This window comes from Harpia harpyja, chromosome 6, assembly GCF_026419915.1.
Source record: "Harpia harpyja isolate bHarHar1 chromosome 6, bHarHar1 primary haplotype, whole genome shotgun sequence".
NCBI lineage: Eukaryota > Metazoa > Chordata > Aves > Accipitriformes > Accipitridae > Harpia > Harpia harpyja.
Genome location: NC_068945.1, coordinates 36773966 through 36789457, shown reverse-complemented (window position 1 = coordinate 36789457; position 15492 = coordinate 36773966). Strand labels below are relative to the sequence as shown.

Genomic DNA, 15492 nt, shown 5'->3' with positions numbered 1-15492 from the left:
GAAGGGAAGGGAGGGGCGGGGCGGGGAGTGGGAGTGGGAGTGGGAGCTGCTGCCGTTGGGAAGCGACGGGGGTCGGCGGTGAGGTGAGGTGTGAGGTGAGGTGAGGGGGGGTGTCAGGTGAGGTGGTGGGGGGGTGGGAGGTGAGGGGGAGTGGGAGGTGAGGTGTGAGGTGAGGAGTGAGGTGAGGAGGTGGGGGGGGAGGTGAGGGGTGAGGTGAGGGGGAGTGGGAGGTGAGGTGTGAGGTGAGGAGGTGGGGGGGGAGGTGAGGGGTGAGGTGAGGGGGAGTGGGAGGTGAGGTGTGAGGTGAGGTGAGAGGGGGGGTGTGAGGGGGTGTGTGAGGCGAGGGGGGGTGTGTGAGGCGAGGGGGGGTGTGTGAGGCGAGGGGGGGTGTGTGAAGTGAGGTGGGGTGGTGTGAGGTGAGGGGGGTGGGGGGGAGTGTGAGGTGAAGTAGGGGGGGTGTGAGGTGAGGTGGTGGAGGGGGGTGAGGTGAGGGGTGAGGTGAGGGGGGGTGGAAGGTGAGGTGGGGGGGTGAGGTGAGGTGAAGGGGGGTGGGAGGTGAGGTGGTTTTCCGCAGCCCCTGCGAACCCCTTCGGTAACCGCGGCATTTGTTGTTCCGTAGGAGGGGAAGATGAGCAAGCCCGTCACGACTTCAACGTATGTCCGCTGCCTCAGCTATGGGCTGGTGAGGCGGCTGGCAGATTTCATCGACCCGCAAGAAGGGTGGAAGAAGTTGGCAGTTGATATAACCGATCCCTCCGGTGAAAGCAGATACAACCAGATGCACATAAGGTCCTATATAGAAGTCATGTAACACAATCTTGTTTTTTGGCTGTTTAACGTAAATACGGTTGTCCATCCCGTTACTGTAACTGGTTGCAGTTTGTGTGCTGGCAGGTACTTAAGAACTCATCTTACAGTACCGTTTCCTTAGGGAACTCGAGGTAATTACTCTTAATTGTTCTGTAGTTCAGTTTTCAGACAAGCTATAGCCAAAGAAAATTGACTACGGAAATTAGGATTAATTAGAGCCACGGACATATGTATTTTTAGTGATACAGCATTGGCTGTGTAACTTTTCCATGCCCTAGAGACTACTAAACATCGACTTCGTCGTGCATCTCACACAAGAACAGCACAAGAGACAACTGGACTGTAACCTGTAATTCACTGTTCCCACGAAAATGTCCAGCAAACACGAGGAGCCTGAGGCCTAAACCTAACAAGTTTAATTTAAAAGTAATGTCAGCAGTATTTTATGAACACCTTGTTGCTTGAAGGGCTTGTTGAATCCTTAAGCTGTTTCAAAGGTTATGAGATTTTAAATACCCTACGTATCATCTTGGGTGTCCAGTCTTTCTAGTGATGTTAGCATTAAATCTTCATTTGTCTTTATATAATAATAATAAATCAGTTGGAATAATGGATCTCAATTTCTGCTTAATGCCCATCTCAAAATATTCAAAATGAAGTGTGAATGCCAGATGGATGGAAAACATTTAAATTTTTTCCATTTGATCTGTCTCTGATTTGCCCTCTGTCTCTTGCTGACATTCTCTTTTCTGTTAGTCCCATGTGCCTATATATTATAAGTCCTGGACAAAATGTTGAAGCCATGCATGCATGTTTTTCCCTTAGTTTTTCTCATATTTTGCATATTTTTCCCCTGAGTTTGAATTTCTTCTGGTTTTTTAGCTGCATTTTCAGAAGATTTGCAAATAATTGTACAGTGCAGTTCAGTACATTCAGACTTTTTTTTTTTTTGTCATTTACCTTTAATCTCTTTCCCCTCTTCATGGTTCTTGAGGTCACTTTTTTTTTTAATGTTGGTCTTAATTTATCTTTTAAGGAGATTTGAAGCTTTTGTACAAATGGGAAAGAGCCCCACGTGTGAATTACTTTATGACTGGGGAACGACAAACTGTACGGTTGGTGATCTTGTGGATCTGCTGATTAGGAATCAATTCCTAGCACCAGCAAGCCTTTTGCTTCCAGGTAACTGTTACTCTTGTACATTTTGTACTGTGTTCTCAGTTTTTTAAGATGCTAAAGAGCTTCACAGTAACTTGAAAATCAGAAAGGATTAGGTCAAAATAACCAAAAGTAGACATATTTTCCATTTTCCATTATTTGTAATAACAGTTTAAATAAGAGTTTCAAGTTCAAACGAGAGTCCTGCAGCTTACACATCGTGGCAGAATATAACCTTCTCATGATGCTTACGTGTCTCCTGATCTTAGTAAATACTAGCATTAATGTTACTTGTTTCTTCTGATTCCTAATGTAGTTAACACTTTTTCTAAATTCCATTTTCAGAAGCTGTAAGGATGGCACAAGAAGTTACATTACCTCTTTCTTCACAGGAAACCTTGCCTATACATGAGAAACAACTGCCTGTACAGGAAAAAGAAGTGGCATCTGTAAAGCCTGTTTTAGTTCAGAGTACTGAGAAGCAATGTTCAGCTCCTCCCTACTTAAGTCAAGAAAATAGCAGCTCACAGTCTAGTAACACAGGTAGGCACTTAGTTTGGTAGAATTAAGTACAGTCTTTTTTGCTGATCTGTCCTTCACCCCATGTGCAATAAAACATAACAATGCATTGAAGTAATGACTATATTCCTATTATCATGCATCTATGGGAAACGGCATCTTGCTTTTGCTCTTGTTCTGAGTGGCTGTGAATTTAGCTTGGATAATAAGATGCCAGAATATGAGATGCACCTTGCCAATAAGGTGGCTACTGTGATGGGAAACTTGACTGCTAATTAAATTTCAGTTTATTTTGTGCTACTCATAATCCTGTTGCCCTTTTTCAGTACTGATTTTGTAGACTGTTTAGCATCTTGTGTTTTAAAGCTGGATCTTACATGTCAGAAATGACTTAAGAATGTTGGAGAAAAGATGACTAAAGAAAGTATTCTAGGAAGGTATATGGTTAGTTTGTTCCTTCCTAAAGGTCCACTTTTGGGTTGCTGCCAGAAACATGATGTGATCTAGATACATTTTTTACATCTGATGCAGTGTGGCACTCTCTGTGGTCTGCTGCACATTTGATTTCTATTACCTGTATTACAAGTGTTAACAAAAAATACAATCAGAAGGCTGCTACAGTACTAGTTGTGAAGGAAATAATGCATAGCTAATTATATATATTTATCTGAGTTTGTTTTTTTTTTTTTCCTGGTATCTTCATCACAAAGCTGTGTAAGGCTCCACTATGTCAGGATTTGCATGGTAGCAAGTTTTTGGTTTAATAGAACTGAAGCAGAGAATCTATTCAATACACTCGTTCTTAAGTGAAAACATAGTTGTGCTAAATGGCAAATATGTCTTTCAGATTTCCATAATTTTTCGTTTCATGACTTGGAAAGTGTTACAAATAATTTTGATGCGCGACCAGAATCAGCTGGAGGTAATAAACTGGGAGAAGGTGGCTTTGGTGTTGTGTTCAAAGGCTACATCAATGGCAGAAACGTGGCTGTCAAGAAGCTTGTTGCTGTGAGTTGTTCTGGGCATTTTCCATTTTAATGACTGTGTGCTTTAGAGTATAGACTTGTTTATCTGTGGAAAGTGTTGAATGGTACACTTCAAAAAGTGTCACCACATTAAACATTAGTTGGGTTGAGAACCTTATCCTGTAGTCCCATGAGTGGTGTGAGTCAGCACAGTCACCAGAGATGAAGTCTTGCCCTTTCTGTAGCTCTCCTTTGAGTGGCTTGGGCAAGTTGTCTGGAAGAGCAGAGTCCTCCCGCAGTTCCCCTCCCTCCCCTGCACACAAGAAGTGGCAGAAGGGAAGGGGTGCTAGGGAGGTTTCCCTTTCAGAAACAGATGAACGATTCACAAGCTAAATAGGTATTGCCACAGAATTGTAGTCTTCATAACCAATGGTTTGTGTGAATAATTAAGTTTGTAATGAGTAAGTGCTATTAGTGGGTAACTGCAGTGAAATAAAATGGGTAAGTTGGTGACTGTGCTGAGACTGGATCCATTTGTCCAATAATACTGTGTTCCAAGGAATTAAAAGTCATGTTCTGATCCTTTATTTTTGAGTTGAGTAAAAAAAATACTGTTAACAGTTAAGTAGTTGTTACATGTAACTAATGTAAAGGAAGGCTTACAATTCTGATTTCTTTTTTTAATGAATAACTGTGCATTTTAATATGGCCAGTGATGTTAATGTCAAATACTTCCTTTTGTAGATGGTTGATGTTAGTGTTCAGGACTTGAAACAGCAATTTGATCAAGAAATAAAAATGATGGCGAAGTGAGTACAGTGTTATAGGATGTCATTATAGCCTTTTGTGGGAGTCTAATGTTGACAGATAACACGTCAGCTAGTGTGATCCCTTATTTTTGTCTTTCTATCATAACTTAATGATTTTCATGTTAAGTGAGAATGTTTCATACACAACATGACTGTATTTTGTTCGTTTTAAAGCACCACTGCAGAAACCTGGCTATGTGCAGTAGGGCTGAAACAAGTAATTGGGGATCAAGTTCCCTCTGCCTTGTATTTTCCTCAAATGCTGGGAGTTTTTCAGAGCATATACGAACAGGATTTTTTTTCTATAGGTGTCAGCATGAGAATCTAGTAGAATTACTTGGTTTCTCAAGTGACGGTGCTCAGCCATGTCTGGTGTACGAATACATGCCCAATGGTTCATTGCTTGACAGACTTGCTTGTCTGGTAAGTTATATATTTTCTAGCTTCCAGTTGGCTTACTTTGCTGAAGTACAGATATCTATGAAATCTTTCAAACAGTACTGAACTGTAATGGCCAAATGATGTTTTACTACTTACTTCTGTGTTCTAGAAGACAAATATGATAACAAGTATTCTTCAATAACATTTTATACAAATGTTTTAGGCAAGTTAAAGTCAAAGCAGGCTGACAATACAATATCATGTACTAGTCCCTGAAGTGGCAGAGGAGCTTAGACTTGCTATGCCTGCGTGGAGTGGAGCAGAGGGTGCTGCAGTATTGTTCCCAGTTCTGCCATTGGCATGTTCTCTGCTAGTTCTTGAGATTCTGCATTGTGAAATTGCCCTTTGTTCATTGCCTTTGTGACAGTGGTTATAACACAATGTTCATAGTCTGTGTATCTCTTTCTGAAGTGCCTAAATAAATGGGAAATATATTTTTTCTAAGTAGTATTTTGTGTAAATGCAGTGTTTCCTTCTGATTTAATCAAATGACGTATCTTCTAGCCTTGGCCTTTAATAAATAATAAGTTGCTTTGTTTTTGGTGAGGCAACTCTGTCTGAAGGACAAACAGTGGTTCGTTAGAGTGATACCAAGAGTAAGCAAGACTTAACCTAGTAGATAAATGTCCATGTTAGTCTGGTGAAGGAGTTTAAAAAATCTGCTTCATACTAAGCAAATGCAGCTTCTGAGGTTGTAATCTGGTGAACTTTTTAAATTGGTGCTACTTCAACCCCCCATGTCCCTGGACCTAAAAATGTCATTTTGCTTTTTTCTGCACTGATCTTCCTGTTGTACTGCTTCAAGCATTTAGTAGCTGGAGAAAGAGCTGGGTTAGGGAACTGATCAGGCTGAAAAACACTTGGTGAAAAAAATCTTTCATTTTCACCTGGAGATGTTTCCTCTGCAAGGCTGCACAAATACTTCTGCCATAACAGGAAAGAAGTGGTGTTAGGATGAGAATGAGTAGCAGTGGATGAGGAAAGGACTGGATATGTTTGGTAGCACTGCTGTCTCAGGTTGGTTTGGTTGATTTGCTTGCACACACTTATACATTTGCAATTTTTTGGTGGTTTTTTTTTTTTTTAAATGGAATTAGTGCAGAAGAGAGGCTAATTTTTACTTAAGGCAGTGCAAGTTTATCTGTAGAAATGAGCGGTGCTTGACAGGGATGTATATGAAAATGTTCATCTGTGTAACTTTGGCCACTATCATCAAGTGAGCTTAAAGGATTGGTGGTAATTGAAAGCTAAAGTAGAAATAACTGAGGCCTTCACAAGGAAGAGACAAACTTATGATATAAATCATAAAGAATCTAAATCAGAATCTATAAATCAGAAAGAATCTTCTTCTGATAAAGTCGAATAGGTGAGGAATGTGCATATTGAATGTGTGTTCTTGCTGATAACTTCATTTTGTGACTTCACTGGATGTGTTTGAGGCATGGACTCCTGCTTATGTCATCATCTTCTTATCTGGGCTTTGATGAGCAGGCGAGGGAGGCGGTAGAATGATGAGATACTCTAATCCTTTTCCCTTGGCCACTGACAAGATTAAGAAGTGGTTTTGAAATGCAGGTGTCCTCACTTCTAAGGTCTAGTTAGGAACATGAATTGAGCTAAACTCTTGAGAAGTGGTAAATCCAAAACCACTGGAAGATTGACTTCTCATTGTTAGTAAAAACTGTTGATTGCTTTGAATTATTTGCTTTGGATTAAAAGGCTCTGGTATCTGTGCTGCTACGAAGTGGAAGATGTAGTAGATACAGGTAGTTCTTTGCAGTGCAGCTGGCTTTGTAGGGTCAGAGTCAAATATTATCAAGAACACTTTTTGCGACGGGTGAATTAATCTAAGGCAAAATGCAGGGGAAAGAACTGAATATGACAAATGCATGTATTTCTGCCCAAGTAAATTAAGAAATGTATGGTATTAGTCTTTTTAATGATTTACTTGAAAACCACAAAACATAGCAGGAAGTTGGTTTTGGATGGTGGGGGTTTTGTATGTTTTCTTTTCTTTTATGTGAGCATATATATATTAGATTTTCACCTTTCTACTTGCCTTTCTCCCTTCTTATTCAAGGATGACACTCCACCAATTTCTTGGAATACAAGATGTAAAATTGTTCAAGGTACAGCAAATGGCATCAACTTTTTGCATGAAAATAATCATATTCACAGAGATATTAAAAGGTAAAAGCTGCTGACTATCGCTGGCTGCATTTTCCCTTTCCTTTTTTTTTTTCCTTCTTTTTTTTTTCTTCTTCCCCCTGTTAAAGTAATTTTAGATATAACAAACTAAAGAAGCATTGCTTCAGTCAAGGGCACAGTCTTTTCTGCAAGTGACATCCATCACCATAATCTTGTCTGTGCCACAAGGACATGACCAGTACACGCTTCTAAAGATAATTATGAGGCTATTGTAATCCGTTACTATCAAATAGTTATTTGAGTGCTGCAAGGACACCCAGAAGTTCTGTTCTTTCACAACTGCTGCTAAAAGAGCTGCTGTTAGAGAACATAATGACTTTTTAAATGGGGAATTTTTCAGATGAAAACCCACCTATTTTTTGCTTTTTCCTAGAGCATTTCTTCAGAATGTCTCCTTTGATTTACTGCTATTTATTATGAAGACAGGAAAATTACTTCAGTCAGGTTTATGAAGTTCAGGGTTCTTCAAGGATAATGTATGTTCACTTGTTTGCTATACCAGAAAATTTTCCAGGGATATCAGAGCTTAGAAAAGGTGGGGGTTTTGTTGTAGGGTTTGTGGAGGCGGGTGGGGGGGCGTTTGGTGGTTTGTTTTTTGGGTTTTTTTCCCTTCCTTGCTACAGTTTGTGTTGGTTGTTTTTAAATACCAAAGCAGTCCAAACCTCCAAAGAAAAGTCCCAGATGCCTTACTCCTTCTGTGGGTTAAGAAGGAGCAACTGACTGACTGGGTGTCATGGATGAATGTTTCAATAGCCTTTTGGCTTCCTGCAACTCTGCTAAATGTAGGCCACTTTGGTTTTGTGACCTTCCGGCTTGTGAGGAACAAGTTTTTGCTTCAGCTGCCTCATAAAATGTGCTTGCTGCTTTGACAATTTATCTTTCTTCTTTCTTCCCTGCTTAAGCCTCTGGACAAGTGTAATGACTGGAAGGGACGCATTTTTTACCTTATGCTACTCTACCCTTCTAACTGCTGTGAGTTGATCATATTACAGGATTGGGTTTGTTTTGGTTTGGTTTGGTTTTTTCTTTTGTTTGGATTCCATTTTGCAACGTCTTGCACTTGCCATGTGAATAGTTCAGTAAATTTGTCTGGTGTTATTAATAGTGCTGTCAGGTAAAACATAGATGACGAGACATCTAAGAAGGTTTACTTCAGTATTCATATCGCTATGACGTGTGGAGACAATTCGTAACCACACAGGCACTAGAACAGCTTCTCTGTAGGCTAGAGGGGACATGATTGAATGGGTATTCTCAGAGTTGTCCATAGGTTTTTGGCTGGATTATGCCCAGGAAATAGGTCATTTATCTCTTGAAGCTTGACAGTTGCATTAAAACTTGCTTCTGTTGTGCCCTTTGTGGTGTGTCAAAAAAGTGACCACTCTTTGGGCTTGACTCAAGTTGATAAGAAGCTCAGATTTATGAGGCTGTGATCCTGTTCTTCCTTCTTGTAGAAGCTGAGCTTTAAATACAGAACCAGTTGGTGGATAGTGCCTTGACTAGTGTTTGGCTTTTTGCAGTGGTCTTATAATTAACACTGTTTACAGCAGTTCTAATACCAAGTGATCTGCTGTAACTTACAGCTGTGTTAATTTTGTTGAGAAGGTTTGGTGAAAAAGAAGGGGAAGTTAGAAATACAAGTTTCTAGTAAGTGTTACATGTTGTATCTGGCTATATGGTTTTGTTACAGTTCCATTAAGGGGGTCAGAAAATGAGGAGGATTACAGAAATGCTAAATCAAGTATTTTAAAATGGTTCCATGTGCTACAAGTGTAAAAAAAGAGTAGAAGGTTTATGCTGTAATTCATCCCACTGAGTATTTTATGAAAATGTTAATGTCTTTTAGATCAGTTTTGTTCTTCACGCTTTTTTTAAAGGAAGTAAAACCTGGAGATCAAGTAGAAACACAGCACATACATTATTCCAGCATTAATAAGTTTTCTGTTTCTCTTCCAGGAAAAGAGTATTAGTATTTGTTTGGCATGTGAATTTGTAATGGTTGACATAGTATTAGGTAATAGGTATAAAAAAATGCTTTTGTTAGTTCTGAGTAGAGATTTAGACAGTTAAGAATTGTACTGTGATCCAGCACCAGTTGATCAGAGCAAAGTATTCTCTATTATTCTTCTTAAAGAAAAGAGTATTCAGATCCAATACATGGGTGTAACATAACTGGGCTCTTAGAAGAAATTTTTGTATTTGTAGGATTTGGGGTAGGGGGGGTGTGGTTTTTTCATTGTTGTTTGTTTTTTCTTTTTTTTTTCTTTTTTAATGAATTCATGCATGCATGCATGCACGCATAAGAAAGAACATGGATGGATCCTGGCAGCCAGTTCATAGTTTATTTAGAGCAATTAATTTTGAAATGGAGCAATTTCCAACAAAACTAACTCTTGCATTTTTTGTTATATGAATAACGAATAAATGTCTTGGATTTCAAGAAACAGTCAAAATAGCAGTTTGCATTTGGTTGTTAAAGAATTATTAGTCTGTTATAAAACCTAATTACTGTACTCGTTTGGAAAATTCTCTTTTTTTTTTCTTTTTTTTTTTTTCCCTCTCCCCCAGTGCAAATATCTTATTAACTGATACATATATGCCCAAAATTTCTGACTTTGGACTTGCAAGAGCATCTGTAACATTCACACAAACAATCATGACTGAAAGAATTGTTGGAACAGCAGCCTATATGGCACCTGAAGCTCTGCGAGGAGAGATAACACCTAAATCTGATATCTTCAGTTTTGGAGTAGTAAGTAGAATGTAGGAAGCTGTATATGACATTTTTGTAAATGATAAAAGCATACAAAATCAAGAATATCTGAAATTAAATAATCCACTCTGATCTATCGTTTCTCCTTTCCCCAACAGATGTGCTCTTAAGATAGTGTTTCTAAACTTTGATTGGTTTAAAATCATTTGAATATGTTGATTAAAACATTGAATTTGCTAATGATTACAATAATTATGTTAAAATATAAATTTGCATGTGAAAGGCTGGAGGAAAATAACATTCCAAGTTCTAGCTAAATGTAGTTTGAAGCAACGTGGAACATTGTTTCATCTTGCATAATATTGCACAAAAATGTAACTCAGGCTGGAAAAAGAAAATGTTTTGAAGAAAATGATCCAGAAGTGTGTTTTACTATTTTTAAGCACCAAGAGTATGCTGTCCATGCAGGATTTGCTTTAAAGCTGAGTACAAAAAAGACATGAGCTTAATAATGAATCCTTTCTGAATAGATCCAAACCCTAATTGCTATTGACCACTTCCTTCATGGCATTTAGTTTCATGGGGAGGTAGGCCAGCTACTGTTTCTGAATACCTTGGAAATCCTTCCCTCTTGCTTTGAAGCAACACAATGTAGGGTGAGAAAAACTTGCATAGAAATTCATAAGCCACACTACTAATAACAGTTAATGAAAATAAAGGTAGGAACAACAGCAACAATGATCAATTGTATAGAGAGCTCTCTTTGGATAAATACAAATCCTGTGAGCATTTGTTTGAAAGACCGGCGGTCATGCTCCTTTTTGTAAATGGTATATATGCTAAGGATTATTCTGCGCTTCATTTTCTCTTCTGATTTTGTTTCCCTAGGTTTTACTAGAAATAATAACAGGTCTTCCTCCAGTAGCTGAAAACCGGGAGCCACAGTTACTGGTATGTTCTTTCTGCTTTCTCCTCCCCTCCCCCTGCTCCAGCATCACTTTATATGAAATCAGTCAGTTAACAGGTTCCGAGACAATCAAATGAGTCATCAAAATATGTAGTTATGAAAACAGCTCTTGTGTCAATGTTTGTCTTAGAGGTGAGGCTGAAAATTTCCTCTCTTGGCTGGTAGAAGATTGTTCAGTCCTCAAGGCCATGTCCTTCCGATCTGATACTGTAATTCTCTTTGTTTCAGTATGGCTTCTTATTATCATATTATCTTCTTATCATTATGCTTTATCAGCATACCACTGTTATAGCCAGGTACCCTGATAGTTCCTCATTCACCAGAACATTTTAAACTATTCATTTCAGTTGTTTCTTTATGTTTCCTTATACTTCTTACCATTCCTGTATCAATTTTCATCTTCTCCAACTTTACTAATAATCTGCAAATACCTTGTATTTTTAACCTTAGGGAAGTTTGGAATGTAAGGGCTTTTTTGCAGGGTGAGGGGTGGGTTGAATTTTGTTTTCTTTTTTACTATTCAATTAACAATTCAGTCTACTAATTAGGAAACTAATGTCTCAGAGCTCACTCTCTTGAATTAAAAATCTTATAAGGCTATTCTTAATTTAGCTTAAAATTAAATTTTGAACTACTTAATCCAAGGTTTTCCTAGAATATTTTTTACATAAAATTTACTAAGTATGAAATAGCATTGAGGTTTGGATTGGTTTTGTTCCATACTGTTTGATAGCAGATCGCTTCCTTCACAGCTTGAGGAATACCCATGTACTATTAATAGATTTTTTTTTTCCTCTAAGCTGTATCTTCTGGAGTGGCATAATACTTATCCTATTGAGCTCTGTAAAGACCTTGGAGAACTCAGTTCCTGTCAGATCAAATCTTGAGGTTTGGGGGTTTTTTTTGAAGCAGGCTTTTTCAGAGGTAGGATCTAAAAAGGAATACAAAGTGTGATTTGACTGGTACAGTTTATTTTTGTAATGTACTTCTGGGAGCATAAAGAGAATGGTCAGTGCAAGATAATGTGGCATCCTTAGCTTTGAAAATTTGGATGTAGCTGAATGTTAGTCAGCAATTTCAGACTGACCCATAGAGGAAGGCAGAGGACCTGCCTCTACTCACTGACTTTATTTCTTACTTCATTTACGATACTGACTTGTCTGAGGTATTCCTCAAACAGTATTTGTGATTACAGATAATGCATTTCAAGTGTGTTTGGAGCTGGAGAGCTTTGGACTAAAACAGTCAGATTTAAAAGTATTTTTCAGACTAGAAGTTTCCTTTAGAATAGACACAGCAGCCACTGAGACTGGTGACAGAAGGAATTAGTTTACAGAAGGAGGCTTTATAAGGTTGACAAAAAAAAACCCTATTCACACTTAAGCTTGCATATTTGTGGGTTATTAAGTAAACATAAATACTTCATGTTGATCATGCTGCATCTCTTAAAAAAGAGACAATACTACAAAACTGAGCCTTGAACTGGGACAAGGTTAAAGCTGTATGATGCAGCTTAAAGAAAAATGCTTTACAATTTGCTGTTAACTCAATTAGAAGTAATTATAATAAAGATGTACAGTCCACTTACAGTCTCACAGGCTGTTTCTGCAGGTATTGATGAATAATTATGCTGCTGAACCATTGTCATCATTCTTTGTCTCAAAAAGTGGTTGAGAAAAGAAATGAACACTCAAAAGCAAGTGTTGAATTGTTAGTGTGGAATACGTAATGGTCAGATGCTTACAATGCTATCTGCTCATTTGTTCAAACTCTCTTGTAGCTGAGTATCAAAGATGAAATTGAGGATGAGGAAGCAACTATTGAGGATTATGTTGATGAAAAGATGAGTGACTGGGATGCACCTTCAGTTCATAAAATGTATTCGGTTGCTCATCATTGTCTGAATGAGAAAAAAACCAGAAGGCCAGACATAAAGATGGTATGTAGCCTTTCAGATAAAAGGTTTATTTTGAGTGTGTGCGCGCCTGTGTGGGGTTACAGTACCAGTTATTTATATTTCTATCTGTTCTCTTGCAGGTCCAACAGCATCTACAAGAGATAAAAACTTGATACATGTTTCTTCTGATACACAAAAGTTTTTGAAATGTTTAGCAAATATTTTATTAGTATTTAGTGTGGCATTATCAGCGTTTCTGCTTTCCAGAACTTTCTGGTGTGCATATAAGGTGTGCTGTTGGCCTGTCACCACTGTGCTGCTTTTGTTAACTGAGCAGCCTTTTCGCATATCCTCAGCCACTGGGCCCTCAGCATGAGAAAACTTTTTTTGTATGGACAAATTGCAGTGCTGGTGCATCTTCTCCACAGCTTTTTAAATGCATTTCCATATTAGAATCTATTTAATTCCTTTGATTTGCAAGTATCAAGTACGTCAGCTGCAAAAGCATATGACAGTAACGAGTAGCATGTTTTTTTCTGCAAAGTGCTTTTTTGATCAGGTGTACTAACCTTTTTCTATTGAAGACAACATTTAATAGATACAAATGGCCCTTATGTTGTCTTTTGGGGAGAAGACAATAGTTGTACCCATTTAAAACAAACTTTAGTGTTTTAACTTGAGAGTTCATATCAGTGTGAATGGACTGGTAGTGTTTGTGAATGTGACTATTTTTTAAAAAGGTTAGTTTTAGTCAAATAAACGCTGCAAGACATATTCTAAGTTGCTTGTGAATCCTTGAAAGCAAAAAACCAAAATAATTATCTTGCTGTGCAAATGCGGAAATACATACGGCTTTCTTCCAGTGAACTCTGTGTGATGACAAACCATTTAATTTTTGTTCATGGGAAGACTTTTAGCTACTTTGAGTATTTTACATGCTAGGACAAGATTCCATATGGATTATAAATACAGATGGTTTATTTTGTTAAAGGGGACAGAATAATAATTCTGTTAAGACCAATTCTGCATTTTCTTTAGTCAAATAATTAAGCTTTCATATATTTATAGATATGTATGTATATTAATAAATATTAAAATATACTTAAAAAAACAACATGGAAAGCTTTCTAAAATAGAAGTGTTGACAGATCAAAGCAGACTAAAAATGGAATGAAAGTGACTGGTAAGATTCCAAATACTTTGGACTAAGTAGGTATGAAAATACTACCATTGTAAATGAAAGAGGTTATTTTCATGTAAACCTTTTTTACACCTCATGAACTCTTTCTTGACAGCTTAGGGGTAGGAAAATAGTCTGGTTTACAGCTAAATTTGAAATCCATGATTATCACAGGAAAAAAGAAACAATGAGAAATGATCTGACTGCATTCAGGGATATATATATATATATATCTTTGTAGAAAGCATGTGATTTCTAACACTTGTATTTGTATCCGTAGAACTCTGGCTATTAACTCATTCTCTATTGCCTTTCCAAACGGATAGGTTAATTTAGAAAAAGGTATCCACCTAAACAGCTTCTAGTTCTATTGAGCATAAATTGTAAAAAGCTGTTAACATAAATAAAAATGCTGCGTTATCACTGCTAGTAAAACTTTGGGCCTTGGAAACAATAGTCATTTTACATTGCTTGCATTTCTGATAATGACATTACGCTAACCTCAATGCATGGAATAAAGCTGTACAGTGGAGAAAAAAGCTGCTATAAAGCTAAACTAGAATAAAATCTGCTTAAGCCATTCTTCAGTTTTAAACATCTCCAGCTGTTAATGTGAAGGTTTCTTATTAGGTCATGTCTGCTTTTTACTGTTCCCTGGAGCTAAAATACATCCACAGTGTTGTCCTGAAGTGTGTTTGCTGCAGTAACTCCCCAGTCAGCGCTGTTCGCCTCTGGTGTGGTAGAACAATTTTGTTTATGCACCAGCCGTGATGTTCCAAGTATTAGGAGAATCTTGGCTACGAGCACATGAGCTCCTGTTCTTCTGTCACAGTAGACCACGACTCTTTGCAGGGCTGCTGTCGGCACCTGAGTTTTGGCAGTGGTTTTTCCTTACTGGAAACAAAGCATCTTCGCTACCATTTCATACAAGGAAAGAAAAATATTTTTTGAACTCATATTATTCTGGTGAGGAATGAAGGTGTGAGGTGTTAGGTAATTAGGTAAAGCTAACTAACTTAATGTGAGAACTTTTTAAAAAAAAAAAAAATACACAGGGTGCAAGGAGAAGGAACTTCCTCGCCCAAGATTTTTTTTGAGGTCTTCATAGAGTAAAGTCAGCACCTACAGCCATTAACAGGGGATAAGAGTAGCTGACTTCTCTTTCATTTATTCCCTGCAAAACTAAACTATCCTAGGGTCCATACTTCTTTGTATTAATTACTACAGTAAAGCTTTCCAGGACACAAATAGGTAACTCGAGTCATTCAAGTTTTTTTGTGAGTAAAGGGATGATCTAGTTCCATAGAACTGGAGGCAAGAGAAAATTTGGTACGGTTCGTGGTGGGTGAAGAGAGCTCCGCGTGGGAGATGTTCCTGGGATAGAGACGGGGCTGGTGTGGCTGCCCTATTGCCTGTCTTGGCAGGGAAGGTGCCGTGGAGGGTGTCCAAGGATCACCACCCTCGGTGAAAGAGCCAACCTTTTGCACATTAAGGATCTAGAGAACTCTAACATAAAGCAATTTAGTTGCCCCCAGAAGGAAGTAGGAACGAAAAACCAGTGAGCAATTTATTGCAATTCCAACTAAGACTCTAGAAAGAAGCAGCAAGATAAGAGGAAATGCCAAGGAGCTGAAGAAAACTGCTGTTACGGAAACCTCTTGCGAAGGGCAGCAGCTCTCCCCACAACTCCCTACCGCAGGAGGTAGGAGAATGGCTATTAGGAGTCACACCAGAGGTGTCTGCACAGCCAGGAGTAGTGGCTTCTGAGGAAGGAATGCAGGCACAGGACACCTGTGTGGAGATACTGCATTGGGGTATGGTGGCT

General features: G+C 38.4%; 1 protein-coding gene across 4 annotated transcripts; it reads left to right on the top strand.

Annotated features, from left to right (window-relative positions):
* Positions 1–18: 18 nt before the first annotated feature.
* Positions 19–13267, top strand: IRAK4 (interleukin 1 receptor associated kinase 4). 4 transcript variants are annotated; one of them, XM_052788717.1, is made up of 12 exons: positions 19–83; positions 620–789; positions 1847–1992; positions 2314–2511; positions 3335–3495; positions 4197–4261; positions 4570–4684; positions 6783–6892; positions 9479–9662; positions 10512–10574; positions 12371–12529; positions 12628–13267. In XM_052788717.1, exons 2-12 carry the CDS (start codon positions 629–631, stop codon positions 12658–12660), a joined length of 1395 nt encoding a protein of 464 aa, XP_052644677.1. In that variant the 5' UTR covers positions 19–83; positions 620–628; the 3' UTR covers positions 12661–13267. The 4 variants fall into 4 exon arrangements, with proteins under 4 accessions (XP_052644677.1, XP_052644678.1, XP_052644679.1 ...); XM_052788718.1 differs by having other exon boundaries at positions 56–88; XM_052788719.1 differs by lacking the exon at positions 19–83 and having other exon boundaries at positions 671–941.
* Positions 13268–15492: the final 2225 nt, after the last annotated feature.